The sequence below is a fragment of the Pteropus vampyrus genome, unplaced genomic scaffold (assembly GCF_000151845.1).
Source record: "Pteropus vampyrus isolate Shadow unplaced genomic scaffold, Pvam_2.0 Scaffold627, whole genome shotgun sequence".
In the NCBI taxonomy this organism is placed as follows: domain Eukaryota; kingdom Metazoa; phylum Chordata; class Mammalia; order Chiroptera; family Pteropodidae; genus Pteropus; species Pteropus vampyrus.
The window spans coordinates 235,528-261,467 of NW_011889408.1; the positions used below are offsets into that span (position 1 = coordinate 235,528).

A 25,940-nucleotide genomic window follows, 5' to 3' on the forward strand; every position below is an offset into this window, starting at 1 on the left:
TTTTATTCAGCCTTTATTTTGTCTTCACATATAATTGAAATTAATACAATAACATATTCTTGGATTTAAAAGATCTGGAATAAATGTACGAGCATAGCATTATGACCTAAACAGAATAGAGGGAGATAATAAAATAATAGCCATTTAAGGCATGGCTTTTAGTAATCAAGTTGAAATTTAGAACCTTTTAGAATAATGAAGGTTTATTTAGGGCAAGTGAATTAGAAGTTTCTCAGACTGGTGGGTGTTAATGAAAAGAAACGTGTGTACAAGAATGTGAAATAAGGAAGGCTGTGCAAATTATACTGGTACACCCTTGTTAATATGTTGTCTTGAACGAGTTGTCCTGAACTAGCTAAAGGAGCAGATTAGTGTTTTTTGTAGTAAACAGTATGAAATAGAGTGTTTCTTCTTCCTATCCAGTATGTTTTCACATACATAGATTCTTTTCTCCTATTTTAAGTCTTGTTTAAAATAGTCTCTTCATCTTGTGGAAAAAATAGAACTCATGGGGTTTTTAATTTTTCGAAGTAAGTTTTTAGGAAAGCAATCAGTTCTTGTTCTTTACCCCACTGTTGTTTAAGACCTTTCAGAGTTGAACGTTTCACCCAACCTGCTTCACCAACATACTTTTATGTCTTTGGTTTAAATAACACCTACCTTGGCAAGCTCCCAGACTTACAAAGCTTGTTTTGATTATTGCTGAAGAAAAACATTTGCACATGAACCTATGCATTTAACCATGTGGTTTTGAAATATATGTATATATTCAACCAACAACAGTGTGTAAACTTCCACCACTCCAGTGAAACTGCTTCTAAGAGTAGTACCTGTCCTTATCTTACTGAAAATTTCTGCTGGTTCCTCCTATGACTTTCACAGTATTACCCCTGACCATCTTTCTCACTCTATGCCAAATGCTTTTTCAGTTTTCCTGCCAAATAGATTGAATTCTGGTTGCTGACATTCCACAAGGTTAATCCACATGGCAGTGAGCTCAGCACCCCTTTCAGCGGGGCTTAAATAGTGCATTTAAGAAGCAGGTCAACATTAAAAAATTTGAAGTAGTAAATCCCATCTCCTTTTCTGCATTTCTCTTCTTGTGTCTTCGCAAAACTTGACCTGTGCCACAGCCTTACCCAACCAAATATTACCCCAACTCTATTTACCTACTTTACATCTTAAATTGCGGTTCAGCCCATCTAATATACCTATGAGATCAGGTTCTAGTTACGGTCTTACCTACTTTATACCCTATCATTTTCTTTCTATCCCCGCCCCCTTTTATTTCTCACCTAGAAGCCTTGTAATTGCTATTCTTGCCTCCTGTCTTACTCCCTTAAACTCTCCATGCTGCTAAAGAGAACTGCCAAAAATGCAAAATCTGACGACTATCTTCCTAACCTAAACTTCGCAATGGCTCCCCAGCCCCATAGGATGAAGTACAGTGTCCTTTTGGAAGGTGTTTAAGGAAGGTCCTTCGTGACTGGTCCCATGTACCTCTCCAGCATTAACATCCATCGCTCTTTAAACTTATGCACTAGAATTATTTATATTCCCATGGCCTCATGAATTTCATGCCTGTGGACATTTTTTTCTTTTTTTCATATTTCTTTTCTTAAATGCTTTTCTCCTCACATTTCATCAACGGCTTAATTCTTTTAACTCATTATGACTACTTAGCAGTCAATAGCAGGAAATCTTCCTTGAACCAACAAATTAGGTTCTTTGCCATTTTGTGTACTTACTTAGATAAGCATTTATAGCATTGAAATGTTGGCTTTATGAAAGGAGTGACCTAATCTATCTGTTCATTATTATGTCCCCAGTGCATTAGTGCTATAATGATGACTAGCATGTAATGGCAACTTAATAACTATTTGATTATTGTGATAAGCAGTTTACAACTTATACATCACATCATTATGTTGTATACCTTAAACTAATACAATCTTATATATGTCACTTAAATTTCAGTAAAACTGGAAAAAAAAATAATTATTTGATGAATGAATGACTTGTTTACATTTCTAACTAAGCTCTAGATTCTAAGCTCCTTGAGGGTAATGACCATGACTTATTCATATTTGTATACTAGGCATCTTGGACAGTTCTTGACAAATAGTCACTCAATATTTTTAACTGTCAACCTTACATTTTTTTTCTATATTTGTGTGACTTAATTTATGCTAATGATGGGGTTTATGTAAGGCACTTTTTCATTCTACACCAAAGTTTAAATTGTCAATTTAATAAACATTATTAACTGAATGCCAAGCATGCTGTAGAGATTGCAGTTCAAACGTGTAGCAAGGGAGAAATGTGAAAAGATCAATAATACGAAGTATTAAATGCTAAACAGGAGTTTGTATAAAGTCCTCTTTAAACATAGATATGGAAGCAATCTTCCTTGGAGAGAAGGTCACAGTTCAAGGAAAATGTTAGAGGAAATATTTGATGAGATTCTTCAAAGGATTAGGAACAATTAGGTCGGTAGGCAAATGAAAAAGTTATATAGGCAAAATAAAGAGCGTAGGCAAAGGAATGAATGTATTTAATGCTATGGAATAGCATGTGGTCTAAAGGTAGAATAGAGGGTTTGTGACAGGAAATGACATGATGAAGCTGGGGCTAGACACAATCAGTTTTGAGTCCCAACTCAATAATTGAGATTTTAACCTATAAGCAATGAAAGGCCATTAAAAGATTTTATTTAGAGTTATAGATTTGTTGGAAGATAACTGGTGATAGTGACTATGTAATGGCAGAGGCAGACATATAATTGAAGCAGACAGTAGTACAGATAGAGATGATGAGACTTTGGACTATGATAGCAGTGAGTGGTAAGAGAAGTAGGTGTCAAGGGTGATGATGCGGATTGCATAAGATTTAGCTAAGCTCAGACAGTATTTCAGAATCCCCTTTCTGGAATAGTTTCAGGTCAGTTAACAGTTGAGCCTACAGCATATCCCATTTCTTCCAGATCTGGGGCAGACAGATAAGCAACATCCAGCCCTACACACATAGCTCAACCAGTTCCTACAGTTACTTGAGATCAAAGTCTATGTGATTCCTAGTTGGTCTTTTTCTCTGATTGAACCCTGATGCATAATTTGCTGCTAGAACAAAATATTTAAACCATATAACAGGGTTTTTGGGACTGGGCCTTGGGTGTACATTAGAAGGGCCTTGAAGAGACGGTTTAGCAGGAGCCTGATGGCACTCCAGGAGGCCCTTGGTGAGGGTTTAAAGGAATGTGAGGAAAATGTTATTAGAACTGGAAGAGAGGTGACTCCTGTGAATAGTAGCAGAGTTTAGCAATGATGCCAGCAGCATTCACTTGGAAAGTAAAAAGCATATCTCATTTACTGGGTGATCTAGATAAGATTTCTAGCCAGTGTTGATGTGGTGTCGATTCTTCTAGCTGCGTATAGTAAAAGAGAAAGGCCAGGGTAAGAATTATTAAATGTAAATGAGCCACAAACTTTGGGCTTAATAAATAAAACTTTCTCACTTCTAGCCTCTCCAGACAATAAATGATGCTAAAATAATAAATGAGTTCCAGGCAAATACCAAATCAGGGAATTGTCAGGAAAATGTCCGAAGATGAAGCCAAGGTCATAACAAAACCCTTTGTTAAAACCTCAAGAAGATTACAGATCTTTTCTAATCAACAGATGAGAGAGCTTCTAAAATTCTTGTCTTCTCCCACAGTGGTTTCACATGGGAACCCCAAATAGAGAAGGATATGCAAAGAGATTTTGAGTGTGGCTTTGTCTGATGGAAGAAATTATAAATTGTTTGAAAATAAACTTACAAAATTTTTAAAGGGATTATATCAGCTTTGAATTAAAAATGACTGTATAAAATGGAAAGATGAGCCCTCATAAACTGTTGTTAGGAATGTAAACTGATGCAGCCACTGTAGGAGAGTCTGGCAGCTCCTCCATGTGACCCAGCAATTCCTCCTTAGGTATGTACTCAAGAAAATTGTACACAGATGTTCATAGCATTATTTGTAATAGCCAAAAAGTAGAAACAATTAAAATATCCATCAACTGATAAATGGATAAATAAAACAGTATAACCATACAATGGAATAATTCTAGGCAATAAAAAGGAATGACATATTTGTACATACTATAACATGGATGAACCTTGAAAGCATTACAAAAGTGAAAGACAATCACAAAGGACCACATATTGTATCATATCTATATAAAATGTCTAGAATAGGGAAATCTTTGGAGATAGGAGATTAGAGGGCTATGTGTTATGGAAAAGAAAAGTAATTCAAGAGCCCAGAATGGGGAACCGAGAACCAATCCCAGGCAATAGGAATGAACACTAATCAAGGGACTGACAACATATACCTAAATGAGTTCCAGAATTGCTATGAACTAGTGGGCTGCTTTGTGCCTCTTTTTCATTTGCATGGTACTGTCTATTGCACTCTATGTTTTACACGTTAAATTCTAGGTACTTGTCTCTTTCGTTCATAGATCTTCAGATCAAGATGAACTGTATTTGAGTTGACTCAAAGAACTGTCCCTGAAGAGCTCCATTCACCTTTGTACCTGATTTAGAGGACAAGATCTTAGGATCTGATGCTCTAAATAGATGAAACTTTGGGGGAGGGGGCACTCTTGGGAGAAAGTATGTTGGGGGAATGTAAACAATTCATGGCCAGAGGGTGAACTTTAGTGGATTTTAAGATATGTCCACTTAGCATCAAGAGGTGGGGTCTATTCCTCTTCCTTTGAATATGGGCTGTACTCAGTAACTTGCTTCTAATAGAATGTGGCAAAAGTGATGTTGCATGACTTCTGAAGCAGGTCATGAAAGTGATATAGCTTCCACACTTCTTTCACTCTTGAGATGCTAACCCTTTGAACCAAGACACCATGTTGGGAGAAAGCTCAAGCTACATTGAAGAGGCTACATGTAGGTGTTGTAGCTGATTGCCTTAAGGCCCCAGTCAATAACCAGCATCTACCACCAGATGTGAGTGAATGAGCCTTTAGATAATTTCTGCTCGACCCCTGAGCCAGCCCAGCTGTTGCCAAGAGGAACATTGACAAGCTGTTCCCACTGAGCATTGCCCAAATTATAGACTTGTGAATAAAATAAATATTTTAAGCCACTAAGTTTTACAGTGGTTACCCAGCGATCAATGAGTGGAACAGGTGGTATTGATGAGACTGATTACACATTGGAAGTAAGGAAGGAGGAATCAAGAATGTTTATCAGATTTTCTAGGTTAAGCAAATTAATAGAAAGCAGTATCAGATTGTAGTGGCCTGTTTACCCATATAAAACTAACAATTACCAGTGTTTGAATAGTGTCAGCTGGGGTACTGGCTACACAGAGTTACTTTAGAGGAGGTAAGTGTGCATGAGATTTTTTTAAAGGCAAAGCCTTATGGTCACTTTGTTTAGGTAGTAACAGCATGATTGTTCTTAAGAAACTAAAATATCAGTGTAAAGAAGTTAAGATTGGAAGAGATAAGATGAAGAGCAGTGATTAAGTAGCTGAAAAATGATTTTATCCTAGCAACTGCAAATCACTATTAATCACAACCTCTTTTTTTTTTTTTACCATTACAATGATATTGATGTTTGTTATAATACCCTTTATAAATTTAATGATTCTTTTTCAGGACTTTGACATTTACTTTAACCTCTTACTGGAAAAGCTCTTGTCTGTAATAGGACCTTCTCTGATCATCCTATCTAAAATTGCAAATTCCTTATTCCCATTCTCCTTATTTTTTTTTACCTGCTTTATTTATTTATTTATTTGCATTTAATATCATCTAACATACAAGTTTTGCTTATTTATCTTTATCAGTTTTCTCCCCCAACTGGAATGTAATTTCAATGAGAGAAGGATTTTTGTCTTTTTTTTTTAAATTCATTTCTCTATCCCCAGTGCCTGTTACAATGTTGAGCAGATAGCAGGTGCTCCTATAAATGAATAAAGTAATTTTTTTAATTACAAAGAGAGGGTTAGATTTGTGTTCTGCATACAGTCAATACAGAATGTATTTTATAGTATTCAAGTTTTTGGAAATCAGCAATCCAAATGTGAGATTATCCATGTATGTGTGTGTGTGTGTGTGTGTGTGTGTGTGTGTGTGTGTGTGTGTGTATGTGTATGTAACCCAAATGCCTCCATTGCCCAAATGGGGTTCTAATAGATATCAAATGTCACTGGCTTTAGCTCCTCCCCCTTTTTGTCTTTGTTTTAATCTTTTATTTGGAAAATTTCAAATATACATAAGAAAATAATGGGAATAGTATACTGAATCTCTGTGACCCATTACTGAGTATCAATAATTATCAGTGTTTGGTCAGTCTTGGTTGATCCATTTCTTCCTCCCACTTTTCCCCCATGATTATTTTAAAGAAAATTAAAGACATCATGAAATTTCACCTGAAAATTTTAGATGTATTTCTAAATGTTGAGTACATTTTTAAAAAACACTATCATCATGCCATTACCACATATAACGTAATTAGCAATTTCTATCATCTAATACCTAGCCCATGATCAAATTTCCCCAATTAACTCCATAATATTTTTATTTAAATAAGGATTCAAACAAGGACCATAGACTGCATTTGGCTATTATTTCACCTAAGTCTCATTTATTTCATAAGTTTCCCCTTGTTTTTATTAATGCCATTGATTTGTTACTTAAACCTGTACCATTTGCTGTAGAATACCCTATGTTCTAAATTTGGCCTACTGCTTCCCTGATATGACTTTAGCTTGTTCTTTAGTCCTTGTATTTTCTATAAATGGTAGTTAAATCTAGAAGAATGATTAGATTCAGATTCAATTTTTAGACAAAAATATTTCATAGGTGCTTTTTATTGCATCATACCATGAGACTTATAACATGTGATTGTCTCAATTTAAATGCTGCTAAAATAAATTAATGAGTTATTAGCCTGATTTCTTACTTATACAGTTGGTCATTAACCTCTCAACTACTTTAAACATCCAATGATCTTTTCATAGATTCATTATTTCATTAAAATTCGCAAAAATGATGTTTTTTTCTAAATCTACTTTTCTTCCTCATTTATTAGCTTCAATCTTTCTGTGAATAAAAACTTTTTAAACTATTAAGTTATATTAAAATGTATCATGTACTAGAAAAGCAGCATAAGTGCTTCATTTTTTTCCTTTTTTAATTTTCAGACTTATGAGTTGGTTTCCTAGCAAGTCCCAATGTAATCAATGAGTTTCTTTTATTTTTTAAAATACCATCATGAACTCTTAGATTTGATTGTATTTTGATATGTTTCAGTTCAGAATTATTCTTTCTGATCCTCAAATTTTCCTATTTTAGACCAGTGGGAGTCCTTAAGAAGTTGGCTTCTGTGTCCTTTTGATATGATCTCATTAGTCTTAAATAACTTCCATGTCTCTGGCATGAGATATTCTAGGATCATCTTGTATATTTCCTGCTCCAAATCTGGAATCAGCTATTTCCCCTTTCTACCTTTTGCTCAGGAAATTATCTGATGCCTCCCACCTTCAACCCGGTAGACCTCAGAATGTTTTTGTTTCCATGACACGCCAATTCTGCACTTAGAGTTCTAAAGATGAATAATAAAGAACTTAATCCCTAATAGTTACCTCCTCTCTTTTCTATTTCTCTTCTAAGCCCATGGCTGAAAGGTTGTTAGTAAGAGCATTGAGGGGTGGTAAAAGTACTAAGATCGTTACCTTGAATGGGAAGAAGATAACAAAGATGCCGTCAACATTAGAAAAACTGCCTGGCCTGAAGACTCTAGACCTTCAGAATAACCTAATTCCCAAAGTGTGCCCAGAGATAAGCACCTTAACCCAGGTGAGGACTAGCACATCTTTTTGGATTGAGGATGGAAAATAGGAGGAAAGAAAAGAGTTGGGAGAACAATAAGGCTTCAATCTCTGGAGAATTAGCTTCCTGGAAATTTACTGTTGAGCATTGTGAGAGAGCATCAGGAGGTTTTCTCCCTTAGGGAATTGCATATGACAGGGGAAGAAGATGTTTCAACTTATTCAGGTACACTTGAGCTCACATCTAGAATCAGAGTATTAGGTCTCTGCCACACTCATCTTTCTGGAGGCTGTCATCTGAAAAATGTTGGGAGCCTGGATCTGCTTGTCTACCTTGGGGGTTCCATCTGGAAGTTGTTTTGAGGATCCCTGAGATGCTGTTCATCCTGGGGACTATCTTGAAGCTTTTGCATATGGAATGAAGACACAGTTTGGATTTAGGGAGGGAGTTCTTTTTCAATTTCCTAGAGTAGGCTGAACTTTGAAATGGAGTGTTGGCAGGGAATGGGAAGGAGGGGACATTCATTTACTCTGAAGTAGTCTCTAAAAGAGTATTAGTATGCTAAATAAAGAATGCCCTTCTTAAAGAGCAACAGTTGACATGAATAAATCCCAGATGCTTGTGTTAAACATCTCTGTCAAACAATGTGAAACACCAGCTACTGTCTTGAGATTGAGAGGAGGCAAGGGATATTAACTTTGCAGGTTTCTTTTTGCTCACTTGTAAACTGTCATCATCATGGAAAGAACCTATAACCAGCTAAGTCATTGCAGTTCATTAGTTTTGAATTCAGTATTACCCCCACCCCGATCCCCACCCCCACCCCCAAATCTCTATTTTCTTACTTTAACCTACCTCATTTTCTTTTTGATTTACAAAATTATTTGAGCTTGTAATCTGTGTGGCCAAATCTTTGCAAGAAATAAAGCAATACTAAAAGTACATTTGTAGTTACAGAATAACAAGGATTTGGACTTTTCTAATGGGACAGAGTTGTTTCTCTGCAGAAGAATTTAGGATTTGACCAAGCCCTGAGCCAGTTCTTACCCTCTGCTTGATTTTTTTCCCCAATGAATTAACACAGTGCATTAAGAAAAATCAAATACTATAAAAGGTTTATAATAAAAAACAACTATCTTCTGTCCCACTCACTCTCACTCTCAATCCTGTTCTCCATATACAACCACTTTTAACTCATCTTTTTTTCTTGATTTGTTTCATTTTAGATATCACTCTTCTTCATCTTCTAAGTATAATTATATTAATATGTTTATTTTCTTCACAGTTTTCCTTTAAACTTCATATTATTACACCTTCATTTCTTCTTTCATCAATTACAATCTCTTTTTCACTCCCTACTTTGTAAGATGGAAATGTTAGCATCAGTAATCCACCTTCAGCTCTCTTCCTGTCTTCTGCTTCATAAATTCTAAACTTAATTTTATAAGATATATAGCATTTATGTATTCAGTTATAACCACAATTAAATTTTTGTCTCTTGGAGAATTCTAAAATGTATGTTATGAAGTAAATATCATTCACATGGAGTCAATCAGTGTACTATGATTATATTTTCTTGTATAACCTTTTTTACTTTGAGTGACTTTCTTCCAGGAGGCTCCACTCTTCTAACCCAATCTAAGCTGACTACTATTCAGGTTTTCTGCACACTGTCCACCAAGGACAATCTCTTTACAGCTCTCCTGAATTGGACCACTGTATCTCCTATTTTCCTCTTTCTTAATCTACTCTTTTATTTTGTAGGAATAAATCTCTAGATAACATCCTAATCTTGGTATGTGGTAGTTAGTTAAATTTTGGAACTCTTATCTACCTGAAATGTGTATTCTTCCTTCACATTTAATAGTTGTTTAGTTAAAAATTACAGATTGTAAAATATATTTCCTCAGGAAGAAGGCTTGAGAATCTGATTACCATTATTTTGTTTTCTTGTGGCTTCCCTGTTATTTTCCTCCTCATCCTTCTACTATTTAGAAGAGACCCCAATTTTGACTTGCTTGTTTTCAGTTTTCTTAAATAGGGAGCTGGCTCAGCTCTGACCTTGCTTTTAAAGAAGAAATTATACCTTACTTTTAAAAAAGAATTTGATTGATTTGAAACTAGCCTTCTTGTGGACTACCCTTAAAGTGCTTTGCAAGGCAGATTCAGGCTAAAGATATGTTCATGAACTAGTAATTTTTCTCATATAGGGTTGTGAGATTTTGGAAAAAAAACTCTTTTCTCATTATAATGGGAGTTCCAAAAGCAGCTTGAATAAAATGTGCTAGAAATACTCAAAAGATGGATATAGATTATTTACACAGTTCAGAGATTGTACTGTGGTCTTAAAGATGCCACCGATTTCTAAAAAAAGAAGGTATTTATAAGAATTTGCTGAGTGAGCCATAATGCTGCCCTCCTTCATACACTTTTGTCGTACATATGCTACTTAGAAAAATGTAAAAATCTTGTTATTTTTCTCAGTAATTTGATTCAATTCTTTTTATTAAATAGTTTATGGAACCTGACAGTATATTATGTACTATGTAGGTATAATGAATGGGAATATTTACTGTCCTTAAGGAATTTAAGGATTAATATTTCATATACTAACTCAAACATATTTATACTTGTCATAGGCCAATTATTTCATATACTAACTCAAACATATTTATACTTGTCATAGGCCAATACTATTCTAAAATAGTATCATCAAGCCATAATCTAGTTCAGAACGACTTCCAGGTAAAGTTGGACATTTCAGCTGGGTTTTTTACATTTAAAAAAGTTTTTATCCAAATTAGTCATGGATCTCATTTTAAAAATCAAATAAGTAATTGAAAGATGTAATAAATAGCATAACACTTTCTAGTAGTAATTAATAGCTACAAGCATAGCATAATTAAATGTTAGGAGAAATTGCCTGAATCAAGTTCTAGAAGTACAAATGATACATTGAATCAAATATAGGGTTAGTGAGAATGAGCTGATGGCTAGAATAGAAAAGCATGTAGCCCATTAGAAGGAAGTAAATCAAACTGGGCAAATTGGAGCTGACTGAGCTCTATAGATACTTGATTTTGAAAAAAAAATGATGTGGAGCCATATGTGTTCCACAGTTTGAACTATGTTTACAGATATGTCCCAAGCAGGCAGCATTCAACTAATGTTTACTGAGCAACTATTGCATTCCAGATACCATTCTTTGAATGCTAGATGAAACACATAGAGACCTTGTCATTGTGAAATTTCCACTTAATAGTAAAGATATAATATATATTTGAATCAATATAATAGAAAGCAGAAGATAATACCTGGTCATAGATTGTACACAGTGTCATGCATGTACAATAGGAGGATGGCTTTGTGGAGAAGGTGGTACATGACAGTGGGGAGTATTAAACACAGACATCTATTATAACAACTGGAAAACCAAGACATAGTGATAGTTTAATGGAAACAATCCTGAAACACATTATCACTGTAGAAACAAACAAAAATTTCCAGTAAAATTAACAAATTAACATAAAGTCTTTATTCTGTGGTCAATATTTCGTCTCCTGAAAATGTCATTCAAAAGTGGCTGTGAATTTAGAAATCTTTGAAAAAATGAGTTAGATATCATTAAGAAAACAAATAAGTTTAACATTTAAAAGCCAAATGGAAGTGTCTATATATATTTGAAGTACCTACTGCATTTCTAGTACCATGCACATCTAACATTTTGTGAAATGGTCTCTTGGGTCTAAAAGATTATAGCTAGTATTTTATAATATCTATTATTTGTCAGACACTTTATTATACCAATCCTTAAAATAGCCTTTAGAAGTAAATGCTGCTATCCCCAATTTAAAAACAAAAAGGAGACTTAGGAATTAGAGTGAGTTGCCTGAGATCACTTACCTAGTACATTGCATAGCAGATAGTCCCCAAAGCCTATGCTTTGCCTTCTGCACAATACTAATAAGTGTGTAAACCAATAGAACAAGAATATTTAAAATGAGAATTCCATGTGTTGCATACAAGATAATTCCATTATGTATATGTATGTGTGTGTATGAATGAATATATTATGTGCATTTATAAGCTTATATATAATCATTCTGAGCAACAGTAGACAGTGTAGTATAAAAGTTAACAGCAGACCATAGAGTGAAACTAAGCTATTTCACCATAAATCATAGCCTGGACCTCAGATCCCTTTTCTGGAAAGTTGGTGGTATTGTGAGGCAATGTATAAGGCTGCTTGGCACAGTGTTTGATACCTATACCTATTAAATTCTATTCAAATGTTAGTGTTATCATTAATAAATCATTTTCTTCTGATTTCTTGTCCTCTTCTCTCCTACTTATACAAAGATTGCTACACATGAAACCTAGATTTCATAATGCAAAAGCATCGATGGATGCAGAGATGCTTATCTCATATCCAAGACATAAGAGGAACCACACATATCTATTTCAAGGCAGGCCACAGATAGGTTATAACACAGAGATATGAGTAGGCCAATGCAATCAAATGAGTCTATTCAAATTTAGGAAGAATTTAGGGCAAGTGTGCAAAGATATGGAAAGGACTATGGGGAGGTTGAACATATTTAAAAAATATTGGGTGAGGAAATTCCTCATTGATTATTTGGGCAGCAGTTTATATATAATCTAGCAGGACTGGATAGAGGGAATTTAAATGATAGCATACCTCATTCTTTGCATTCTTTGGCTATGTAATGCTATCTGTAATCAGGCAGTCATGATTACTATTCTTAAAGTAATTGCAATGGTATGTAGCTGAAAAGGTTGCATCTAAAAGGAAATTTGAGAATTTCCTTGACTGAATATAGGTGGAGAGAGAGAAGTTCTAGGCGATTCCAAAGTTGGCTACCATAAGATTACAAAAATGGTGGGTGCATTAACTTAAGTGTGGATGGGAAAAAAAGATTTGTCCATTGACATTGTCCAGTTTTAAACTTTGAATTTAGAATGTCAACATCACATTCACTTGAGATATCTTTTGAGCCCAAACTAACAAGATGTAATTTTTACAGGGATAATTACATTTAAGAAAATAATTCAATTGCATAAGTCTGGGATGTGGCTTATCTCTTTGACTGTTAACTTAGCAGTTTTCATTGACACAGACAAAATTAAGTATGCATCAACAATATGTCTTGTTGCTTAAAGAGTGCATGCCAGGTTAGGCTGCATTAATAGAAGTATAGTCATCTGACCGAGGGAGGTTTCCTGGTCCCACTAGCATCTATACTATGAGACCACATTTCCTGTATCACCCGAGGTGCCATATTTTCAGAGAGAGGTACTTAGAAAAAATTAGAAAGTGACCAGGTCAGTGATGGGTCTAGAAATTATGTCCGGAGGGAAACGGTTAAGGAAGAATGAAAAAAATTCAGGAGGAATATGATAGCAATCTTCAAAAATTTGAAAGATTGTTATGTGGGAGAAAGGAGGAGGGATAAAACTTTTTTTATAATTGCTGTGGGAATAATTGGGTAGAAGTTTCAGAGAGCCTAAACATAAAAATAAAGTAAACAAATAAATAAAGCTTCCTAACTAGATAAAAGAATTACTCATTATTGTGTCATGAGGAAGATATATAATTGCCCATTTACATTTAATATGCTACTAGGTGACTTATAAAACTTCATTTGGATTGTAAGATGCTATAATTCTCTTGGTAATGGGTCCATAAGAAACCATTTAGTAGCAATGGTACCTATCTATGTCAATATGCCAGTTTCCAAGGGACAGAAGAATTACATTCTGAAAATACCAGCAGAACTTTATTTTATATATACTTATTGAAGTAATGTAAGTTTTAAATTTACCAAGTAGTTGTTTCTTATATGACTAAAGCCTTCCCTCAGGAACTGCCCATACCATAGAGAGTATTACTAATGAAACACTGTGTGTACTCTTTCTGGATGCTTGCTACTTCTGAAACCCTTTGTGAATAACATACCATTTAGAGTAACTGTGTCAAGGCATCCCAAATGTCTCGCCTCAAACATCACCTCCTAATGACTCAGTCTAGCTCTGAGTTACTTTCCATTCCATTATCCCATTTCCTTTCCTTCATATGTAGCATTTAACACTAACAGAAATTATTTGTCTGTCTCACTTCCTAAAGTATAAACACTATGAGAGAGGGATCATTTGTGTCTTTTTTACTGTAGCATTCAGAATAATATCAGGCACATAATAAATATGATTAATTAATGAAACATTTAGATTGGGTCTTGAGGTATACCTCAAGGGTAACTCATTCCTTGCTGTGGTGTCTCTGGACCTTATGTATAATTTATGTAACTTAGTCTGAATCTCTGACATATTTGCCATGATGATAAAGTATAACCACTTGACCTTTAAGATACCTTTATGAATTTGAAGGCCATCGATAAGTTCTTTTAGTTATCCTATTCTATCAAGAATAATCCCAATACGTTCATTTTATCTTAACTTTGAAAACCTTTACATTTTGAGGCTTTCAGTTGCACCCTCTTCCTCTTCTACATGTCATATTTGGTGTGGAGCTCAGAATTTCACATGGAAGCCTGTCTTAGCCCAAGGGCCGTGTAGTTAATGTGTCACCCAGAAAAAGTGTCTTTTCTTGAGTCATATATCTATTTTATATCATCTTGGGAGCTAAGTTGAATCAGCCATTCTACTAAATTTCTCTAGATTGTCCTTTAAAATTACCTTTCATCAAACCTCTTACATCTCCTCTTGTCAACAGATAGCTTTGTTTCATATTTCATTGAAAAAAATAGACACTGTCAGTCAAGAACTCTCTCATCTTTCCCTTACTAAATCAATTCCTGTGCTCTGATCTGCATACACCTTCTCTACCTTCCTGCCTACTACCTCGAATAAGAGTCTATTTTTATCTAAGGCCAGCACCCACTTGTGCTTTGGATTCTATCCTCTCTCATCTCCTAAAGGATTTTGATTCTGCAATTATCCTTCTCTTTATATCATTAGTTATTCATTCTCTACAGGATTATTTTCATCAAAATATAAGTTGTGATATATTTTATTTTAAGGGGAAACAAACCCTCCAGCTTCTTCCTAATTTCTAGTGTCCCTTCATAGCAAATGTTTTGTTTTCACACATTTCCTCTGCAGCACACTTTTTCTGATGCTTCACCTGGACCACTACATTCATGCCTGTGTTACCTCTGTGTTTTGCTTCTTGCTCCACCTGAAGACTATTCTTTATACACGTCAGAGTGCTCCCATTAAGACACAAATCAAATAATCCTACATAATTGTTCAAAACTCTACAGTCCTTTCTAGTTTCGCTTAGAGTAAAATCCCTACTCTTTACCCTGATTTACAAAATAATACATAACCTGGCTCAAGTATACCTTTCAAACCTCACTTTTTCTAGGTTTCCCTTTACCATTTATGCTCAAGCAATATCAGCCACATCTCTTGGCTTCTCAACCATACCAAGAACGTTCCTGCTTTGGGGTCCTTATTGGCTATTATTTCTTTCTTATTGTCACTCATATCTCCGTTTAAATATCAACTTCTAAGACAAGCTTCCTTGATCAACCAATCGCTATCTCCTCATTTTAAAAATTATCTACACAGCACTTAGTACTATCTGTTATTTTTCTTATTAATTTAGTTAGCCATTCACTCATTCACTCATTCAATTATTTCACTGTTACTGTGTAAGTGGTTTTAGGGTAAATGCATTACTTAGATGTCTTATTTACCGCTGTATATTCTGTACCTAGAATTAGTGGCTCATAGGAGGCATACAATGCATATTTTTTAATGAATGTTAGGGGGAGAGGGCAAAGGGAGTCAAATATATGGTGATGGTAGGAAATTTAACTTTGGGTGGTGAATACATAATCCAGTATGCATGTGATGTATTATTGTACACTTGAAACTTATGTAATTTTATTAACCAATGTTACCCCAATAAATTTAATAAAATAAAAATAAATGTTGATTCACCTTCTTCCTTAGAGATGGCTATATCTCTCCCTCTGGAACAAAGGACAGGCATGGAAGGTTTCTGCTCATTTAAAAAGATTCAGATTCTCTAAACTCATGGTTTCTTTTCTGTAACACAAACCACTGCATATCCAGATATTATCTGACTGTCTGCATTGTTGGTGGAAAAATAGCAATATTCTGGGCACTTTTGTTGCTGTGGGTAACAAACTGTCCTTTGTCTCTTTCCCAGGGGTCTCATGCTTTCTACCAGCATCTATGAAATGGTAGCAGGTTAACTATTATTTGCAAGTTGGGTAAAATCTCAAACCTTTAACGATTCCTTATGTTCTTGTATTCCTCACAAGTATCACAGAAATTTTGTTAGGTTGTCAGCACTGGCCTTCTGCTATGACTTTTTTAAAACTAAATTTGTGCAAAAGAATGAAATCTACTTCCGTTTTGGAAAAAACTTCGAGTAGTTATTGTGATAGACAAATAATGCCAGCCTCCCCAAGATACCCATATCCTAATCCCCATAATCTGTGAATATGTTGGGTTACATATCAGAGAGGAATTGGGGTACTGACAGAATTAAAGTTAATAGCTGACCTTGAGATGGGGAGATTTTCCTGGATTATCTGGGTGAGCCCAGTATAATTATGAAGGTCTTTTAATGTGGAAGAGAACATCAGAGTGACATGATTTGAAAAAGACTACCAGTCATTGCTGGCTTTGAAGATAAAATGGCAAACTAGAAGCCAAAGAATGTGGGAAGCTTCTGAAAGCTGGACAAAGCAAGAAAACAGATTCTTCCCTAGAATCTCCAGAAAGGAATATAGACCTGCTGACACCTTGATTTTATGTCAGTGAGACCCGTTTCTGATATCTGATTTCTGGAACTTAAGATCATACATTTGTGTTGTTTTAAACCACTAAGTTTGTGATAATTTGTTACAATGGCAATAGGAAACTAATATAGTCACAGACTCTGGATTAAGTTTTTTCATTAGAATGGCTGCATAAATACAGACATACCTTGGAGATACTGGTTTGGTTCCAGGCCATGTAATGTAATAAAAATCCCAACAAAGGGTCTTGCCTTCAATTTGTAAAAATACAACACCTGTGAAGTGTAATAAAGTGAAGTGTAAGAAGACAAGGTATGCCTGGATATTTTAACTTCACCTTTACAGAAGAATAAGGCCTCTAAGATGGTGGATGTGTGGTTTTTTGTTTCCAGGACAGTGGTAAATCTAAGAAGAGAGCATGTATGGAAGCAAAACCTTTTTTATGAATTGTAAGGACAATGAATTCTATTGTAAATGAATCTGTGTCTACTTTATATTAATTTAAATCATTAACATACATCCACACCAAGTACCAGGTGACATTTAAATATAATTGTAAATTGCCTAAATTTTTTTCTTAATTATTTTTGTCTTATATAAATACATTAATTTGTCAGAACTCCTATGATTCTTTTTCTTTTACCCCTAATGTTAAAATTCTGAAATATGGAGTTGGTAATGAAATCTGAATGGTAAATTAGGTTTGGGAGTGAAAGAAAAGACTCTTTTTGTATCTTGGAAGATGCAATTTGATTTCAAATAAAATAAAAAAATGATATTTTAGGGAACAATCCTGTATCATTGATTTATTGGATTAGAAAATCAAAGAGGAACTTTCTAACTCCTCTTATGTGCAATACTTCCTATATCTAACCAATCTTCACTGGTAGAGCAGGTGCCTATGGGGTAGATCTTCTCTACCTTACCGTGCCTTGTTAGTAGTTTCTATTATAAACTTTGTCATCACAGAGTCACTTTATCCTCCCCCGCCCCAACTTTTCTATCCTGTAATAAAGAAGTCTTATTGGTCTAAATTAAAAAAACAAAAAACAAAAAAACAAAAAACAAAAAACACATTTGGGAGTAGTACAACAGGAGGACCTCAGATCTTGGGCTATATTTCTGATTTCAGGAAATTAGCTTCTTTGTTGAGTTTTTAATGGTTTTGAGTCTATGGGTCACAATATTAGGATATTCTTGAGTTACTAAAGTGCATATGAATGGATCATTAATTGCATTTTTAAATACCCTTGGAATGGTTTGCAATACAATTTTAATGAGTGCTTTAGTGAGAATTAAATTGTTTTAATTAACATAAAGTGTTTGAACATAAGCCCAAATGAACTTTATTTATAAAGACCACTTTAGGTATATGTGAAATAATTGTTTAGAATCATGTTGGAATTTTCTTAGGTTACATAGATCTCAGCAAAGGGGCTTAATTATTTCTTTTTTCTCATTTGAAGATGGATAATGTACAAGTCCATTAAATTTCTTTATGGTTGCAGTTGACAGCACTAAATCTGGGAAACAACCTTTTAGAAGAAGTTCCAGAAGAGATGAAATACCTTACATCCCTGAAAAAGCTCCATTTATTTGGAAATAGAATTCATAGATTTGCATCTGGAGCATGTGGTAAGTTAGTCAAAGAAAAGCAACATTATAGCATCAAATTTAATCCCTTTACTATATTTAACAATTTGGAACTAAAGTGAAAAAGGAGTTTTAATCCTTTTTTTGTTGGAGATATTTAGACATATTCTTGAAATTAAGGAATTTGGGGGACTTTTTTTTTTCAACTATTGTAATATGTTTCTTTACATGTAGACCTAAGAAAATAAGTAAGCATCAGTGTTAGTGAATTTTCTCCTTTTTCAGAATCAGTGTATGTTTAGGCTCTTGAATCTGTGGGCTCTTTCTCTATGCCAGAGTAAAAACTAGTTGGAAATCAAATCAAGAAAAAAACTTTCTACAGCTCTCTTTGTTCTTTACACTTTTTATTGTCTCAGATACTAAGTCACAGTTTTTGATCAATATACTAAGTTTAAATCAATTTGAGGAGAATTTTAAAGAAAAGATAGGGAATCCAATAATTGGCATTCCATTCAGTATGAAACTCTACCGTGAATATTTTAGTTTCTGTATTTCTTAATTTAGGGCTGTTGAATTTTGGAAATCTCATGTGATTGATTGACATGAATTATGTTTTATGTCAGGTCCTGATTATCCAGCTGCAGAAATAGTTTGGTATCAGGGGGTTAAGCACGTCCAACATGTATGACACAACCCTATCGGCCTGTCCAGAGTGGACTAGACCAGGGCTAGATATGTATCCTAAACTGGGTCAGTCATATTCTCTCTCTTGCAGATTATGATAAAATCTGAAAGTTTAATTGGTTTAAGCTAATCACATGAATTAAGACAATGGTTACACACTGGTGGCCCCATGGCTAAATCTGGTCTACAAATAGGTTGGATCTGTTTTGCCTGCCTTTTTAAAAATTTGAGTTTAGTACCAACATTTGCAGATCAAGAGAATTCACATAAAAGCTTGGATTTCTGTTTGTTTGGATTTTTTGTTTGTTTTAAAAAAGATTTCTGTTTGTTTGGATTTTTTGTTTGTTTGGATTTTTTGTTTGTTTTAAAAAAGAAAGTTTAGGCAACACTGTAATCACATTGTTGTGACAGCAATTGCTAGGAGCTGGCTGAATGGCTGCTGCCCTCTTAGATAAGGCACGGATTCTCCAGCTCAACACACATGGGCCAGTTGGATTTCCACCAGGCCCACTGCTGTGTTTTGTTATCTTCTTGGTTCCTATAGGCATTTCATTTGAGAAAACTCTGTTTATCCTGTCTGTGGACAATCAAATGCAGGAGTTGTGGGATGGCTACAAATACATGGAAAATTAGAGAAAATCTGTTCAAAAGAGAAAGACGTGGGAAGGGAAAAGGGGGACAGGACATGAATATGAAGCTGAGAGAAAGTATAATGAGAAATGAAACTATGTTCTGCACTCTGTGTTCTGCAGAGATTCCCAGATGGTATGTAATCTACCAGACTTTGAGAAGCTCAGGGTGGGGAAGACAGTCTATTATCCTGGAGTGTGGCCGGGGTCTCCTTGGACATCACAACTTGGTTCAGTGCTCCGAAACATCAGAAGCCCAGGAGATGAAGCATGAGCATTTTTGTGACTACCAAGAGCAGACAAAGGACTATGTATATATAAATAGCCAATACATATATATGAGCTTATAATTAATTATACAGCATGTATATATTATCTGTATATATAAAATATATTTATATTAATATGACTTTTGGCCACCACCACTGCTGTGGTCTGAGGGCTTAGCATGTGGGGCAGCAGGGCAGTGGGCCTACACAGCCATGGGCTAGCTCATAGGGAAGTCTATGAGAAGAGCCCTGATGGGGAGGAGAACAAGGTATACTTGGAGCAAGAGTACACCAAAAACAGAATCACCGACTTTGAGTTCAAGCCACTGATGGTACTGCCCTTGGAGATCTATCTTTCAATGAGCCATAATGTTTCTCCACAACTTCCTGCCATTATAGCACTATCTCAGAATTCTGCACAGGAGAGGCATGCCAGACGATGGCCAGGTGTGACACCCAGTATTACTAGTACAAAGAGTAGGTAAAGAAGATTAAATGCTCAGCCCCCTCTCCTCCACCCTCCACCCCAGTACATCAGCTTAGTCTTGAGCTCTGTGTAGAAGCTGGTGACCAATGAGGATGTGTTCCCCACGAAATATGGCAGAAAATTTCCAGGCTCCTTTGAGTCGCTGGTGAAGATTGGAAAATACTTGTTCCATGTGCTAGCACACATCTACTCATCCCACTTCAAGAAGACCCTAGCCCTGAAGTAGCACAGGCACTTAAACACACACCACATCCACATCATTCTCTTCACCAGAGAGTTTACCGTTTTTGGCCCCCAAGTGACTACTGTCATGAACAATCTCATGGAGGTGCTGTGCAGCAGTGGAGCACAAGCATGAGAGGTGAGCCCCTCTCCCCCAACTAGATAGGTGTGCACAAAAGCAGTAAGAAGATGCTATGTGTACTTGAGTTGGTCTGCTTGGATGCACACACATGCTGGGCCTGGCTGAGCTGAGTGCCAACTTCACAGCTGCAGGTAGGCATGGGGCATTTGGCTGATTTACCTTGGTGGTTTCCTGTTGAGTGGATGAATGTCACTAATAAAGAAGAACCTTTGGACTTAATTCATTTGCACAACAAACATTTATGGTACTGCTGTCTGAGTCAAAGAAAAAAAAAAAAAGAGCGTGGGTAATGGTGCTTTTTAGTTTCTCATTCCAGTTCATGGTAGCTTGACTGTACTTTTTGTCCTCAGGAGCCATAACTTAGCATTATAACTTTGTGATAAATTAACCTTCTTTGTTTAAGCTAGTTTAAGAGGTTATCTATTACCAGCAACCTAAAGAGCCTTGGCCACAGCAAGAAATAAAAAGGACAACAAAGGTATATGGAAAAGTGGTTAAAAATTATTTTCTGACATGTAGCTAAAGCGACTAAAATTATTTTCTAACAGATGGCTTAAAAAATTTGATCCTGCTTAATCTGAACAACAATCTACTCACATGGATTCCTGAAGAAGTCAGCAGGTAATTTTGTTTATAATTAGTTAACCTCCCACCCCCTCCAACCCACCCTGGGCATCTGAGCACAATTGTGCCTCGCCTAAAGTCCTTGCGGGATTTATGCATAGTAGCAAAGAGGCATCTGAAGGACTGAGGCAAGGCACTAATTTTAAGCAGATGATTCCTTAAACACTTCAGAGAAATGAGAAATAGCATGGTTTGGTAGTCTAAGTGTAAAAGTGGGCATTTAAAACAAAGTTCTAAAGTTGATTGTGTTATTGATCTGCCAGCTCTGGGGTTCTTGGACCTTGCTCCACTGTAGAATTGGTGACATTAAATTTTACTTCATATCTGTTTCATATGAGTAAGTCATTTTCAGCTCAAAAGAAAATATATTATAAAAGAAAGGATTTAAAACTAAGACATCAATTTCATTAAAAAAAACAACAACATATTTTCTTATCATCAGAAACAACAACAAAAAAATGTTCTTTTTCCTTCCTGCACATCTACACAGATAGGCTACCAGAACAGAACCTTTCTGGAGCCAGCTGAGGGGCTTGTCCTGCAGACAAACCACCCTCTTGTGTTTTTCTTCTGTCAGATGGAGAGAGAACTCTCCTAGGGTTTACTTTGGAGACTCTCTTCATTGTCTGGTGAACAGAAACATGTATTACAATATAAGAGCATCCTGATTTTTGAAAGAGGACACAAAACTGCGAACAGTCCTCAACAAAGGGCTTTTGGCGGCACCTAATGTCTATTCAAATTCACTTTGAATAGATCTATACTTATATTGCTAGAGGTCTATACCTCTAGCAATGTATTATTTCCCAGATAGATTTCAACAGAGAAGTAAAGTTTTAAGTCAGAATAACTAGAAAAAAATTTGAAGTAATCTAATGTCTTAATGAGAAGAATATTTATAGCAATGAAAATTCCAATAGTTGTCTGCTTGCTTTTTCACTTATTCAGTCGATTAGTGTATTTGATGATATAATAAAAACAGGACATCTTGGAAGAACAGGTGAACTAAGTTCAGGTCATATCTTTGTACAACCAGCCTGATGACCTTGGGCAAGTAATTTATCTGTCTTAGACCTTAGCTTTCTCATATCTATAGGAAAAATTTTAAGTAGATGAACTTCAAAATTCTTGCAGCTGTAACATGTTATGATTTCACAAGTTAGTAAACTTAGCTCTAGAGTACAAAGCACACTATTAAAGGAACTGTATAAATCTATGGTAATATGTTAGAAAGATGAATTAAAACTTTCACCGAAAAAAAGTAGAATTGGAAAATGTGTAGGTCCATACTTTTTTTTACAGATAATTCTGGATTGTCTGTATCTTAGCTGTGCCCTAGATGTAAGTTGAATGTTACCTCCCCACACATGACTCCATTTTTTGACCTTGGGAAAGTTTCTTCACCTTCCTATACTTTAATATCTTCATTTCTAAAGTAAGGACAATAATAGCACTTATTTCACAGGGTTGCTTTGATAAATAAACTCATCAAAGATATTTAGGGTTGAGCCTGGGTCATAGTAAGTGCTCAGTGAATGTTAGCTTCTATTATTATTGGTTATTATTATTCTTTTCGTTTCCTTCATTCACTCCTTTTTAGGTACAAAAGTTTGACTTAGTACTGAATTTTGGAAAAGCATCTACCATACATGTCTCAGTATCCTCCTTTTTCTCTGCCATCAATTAAGCAGCCACCTTAGCAGGATAGGCTGTACCTGGGTAGGTATGTTTAATTCAGGAGGACTAGGAGGGAGCCTGATGATGGTCATGTCAGCTCCATGCTGATGTTTGATTCCCTTATTTCTGAATCCCATGTCTTATTTCTCAATTTGTTCAGAACCTGGGAAGGGGAGAGAGGAGTTTTGTTTATTGACTGACAAACTATTATTGGTTCAAGGACTTGAAGTCAAATCTCAGCAGGCAAGAGTTTTGTCTCTAAACAACTCTGTCATAGGCAGAACTGCACAAGCACAGGGAGAGAAAGAGAACTTGGGCATCCTGGGGACAGAATCTCTCAGAAAAAAAGGACAGGGGAAGGGACTAAGCCGAAGGGCTTAGTTCTTTTTCCAAATTCGCCAATCAGTGGTTATTCTTCAACCCACTGGAGGAGAAGAAGGGCAGGAGGAAGCTACACGTGTATATCTCCTGTAGTTTTCTCTTGGAAGAGTGTGAGTTCTCCCAGTTTTGTGGAAGTGGAAACAATTGCAGATCACTTGTTCCTCTCTTCTGTTACCGGAGACATCCAGGTTCTTGATGTCTCAAACAAAGAATTGAGCAAGACATCGAGATACAGCAGAAAAGAAAAGCTTTATTAGAAGGCAAAGTACAGTTCCAGACATGGAAGCTGGTCTGAGCAAGAGAAGCATCGCTCAAAGGCCTGGTAACAAAGCCTTTGGGGTTTTTATCCCTATTTGCTGTGGGTGGTTACTTTTCTTAGAGGGGTGGTCTCCCTTGATTGACAATTAAGATTAACTGGACTCAGTGATTCATCATTTGCTTTCTGCACATGTTCGTTCCCAGAATTCAGTCTGTTATAATGATATTGATGAACTTCTGGGCATATGCATCATATTATAATGATGGTATAATGAGGCTCAGGTGAATTAAATATTGTTGGGGTCTTTATTGCACAGATGTGAATGGTTTAAACTGGTACCTAATTCTCTGTTCATTTGTTTCTTTCTATGAGTTACTTTTAGTCTAAAAATGCATTCCTGCTTGCTTAATTGTGAGTGGACTAGGGCAGACACTTTCTAGAATAGGATGACCTCAGTTTCTTTACAGGCAGATCCGAAAACCTCTAACTTTACTGCCTAACTCTTTTCTAAGAGTCATGAACCCTCCTATTATTATGAATGTTGAGGATTGGGAGGTCTCTTCTGTATCTGTTTCCTGCTGAGAAAGGTCATTGTCCCTGCCTACTGGTGTTTCATGGAGCTCTTTTCCTTTCTGCCTTAGTCAGGGTGGGGTCTTGGGTTTCCTGCTGAAGTGCTGCCTTAGTCGCTAGACAAGGAAAAGAAAATAAGAACTTGTTGTTTAAATCATATATCTATTAATTTCTATTATTGATTTGCCTATTAAGTGAATAAAGGGAAACAGGTTTGGTTAATATATTTCTTAAAGAGTGAAAAAAGACCTTTGGCCTAAAGTCCCCTCTCCTCTCAGACTTTAAGTGCTCTGTCTGGCATATCTCCATTGCTGCTAACAATGGGCTGATGACCCTTATCAATAGCCAGAGGATCTGAGTCACCAGTTTCAGGGCAATTATCGAGATTTGAGGGATAGGGCCTTTTTCCTAAAGAAAGGAGGAAAGAAAACTTAATTAGCTTTACTAGAAGGATTAAGAACTCTGCAAGAGATGTCCCATTTCATTTCCTGCTAAAAGATTAAGAATTTTACAAGTGATGTCCTGTATCACTTCTGCTCTTTAGTTAACCAAATGAATGACAAACATGTTTACAATAGCCTCTGAGGTGTTTAGTGCCTTGAAATAACAAAGAAATAAAAAAACAACTGCCTAATAATTCAGAGTAATTCAGAGTAGAATCAATTAAAATAATGATTATGATAATTACTTGTGAAGAACATTCTCCATCTCTCTCTCCACAGGAATTCTACATAGTTTTACTCTCTGTCAACATAGGCTCATCCTTCTTTTACCCTGTATACTCTCTGCAAATGACTTGGCTCCCTATTTTACTGAGAAATTTGGGCTCCTTTAATTCCCTTCTTTTCAAATTTTTAATCTTGTCTTAAGTAAACCTTAAGGCAAAGTCTCCTCCTTGCCTTTTCTCTTGTGCTCCCTTATTCTCTTTCCTTTCCTTCATAACCACATTTCTCTAAAGTTTATCCAGATGTTCTAGCATCATTTGTTGAAAGACAGTCTTTTCTTAATTTAATTGCCCGGACACCTTTGTCAAAAGTCAATGACCATTTATGGGCCTATTTGGACTCTTCATTCTCTTCCGTTGATCTGTTTTTCTGTCATGCCTCCCAAAACATACTATCTTGAACTGTAGCTATATTGTAAGCTTTGAAATCAGCTTTGAAATGCAAGCTCTTTGACTTTGTCTTCTTTATTATAGTTTTGGGTAGGCAGTTAAGTTAGAGATACTTTGAATTTCCATATATATTTTAAAAATGATTCTTCAGATTTTTACACAAAAACTGTCAAAATTTTTATTTGGACAGTTAAATCTGTAGATCAGTTTGGAGAGAATTGGCATCTGAGCAATATTGTTTTTTTCTAAATATGAACAAGATACATCATCTCTACTTTTATTTAGAACCCCTTTATATTTTCTCAGTCATGATTTATAGTTTTCAGTGTAGAGGTCTCTGATGTCTTTTGTTAAATGTATTTTTATATTTTTATGGTTTTTTTGCTGTTAATGTATATGAAGTTATAAAAGTTTTGTTTTCCAATTGTTTATGACTATAATATAAAATTACAATAGATTTTTTAATAGTGACTTTGTAGTCTGTGACACTGATTTTACATTTAGTAGGCTTGCTTGTTAATTTTTATGAGATTTCTTTAACATTTAAAAATTTTTATTATTTCTTTATTTATTTTTTAGGCAAGGCAACCCTTGGTTGACCTCACAGATTGCAAGGACTTTGTCAGCTTACAATT

At 35.5% G+C, this 25,940-nt stretch overlaps 1 protein-coding gene and 1 pseudogene across 2 annotated transcripts in view; both read left to right on the top strand.

The window, feature by feature from the left end:
- The first annotated feature begins 7,646 nt into the window (after positions 1-7,646).
- Positions 7,647-25,940, top strand: part of LRRC69 (leucine rich repeat containing 69) — a 93,988-nt gene continuing 75,694 nt past the window's right edge. Inside the window, exons 1-3 of one of the 2 annotated variants that reach the window (XM_011384814.1) lie at positions 7,647-7,865; positions 18,163-18,289; positions 21,229-21,301. In XM_011384814.1, the coding sequence (XP_011383116.1) occupies positions 7,683-7,865; positions 18,163-18,289; positions 21,229-21,301 (383 nt within the window). In that variant the 5' untranslated portion in view covers positions 7,647-7,682. The remainder of the gene's footprint in view (positions 7,866-18,162; positions 18,290-21,228; positions 21,302-25,940) is intronic. The other variant, XM_023525786.1, reaches the window with a different exon arrangement.
- On the top strand, positions 20,009-20,674 carry LOC105308804 (annotated as a pseudogene).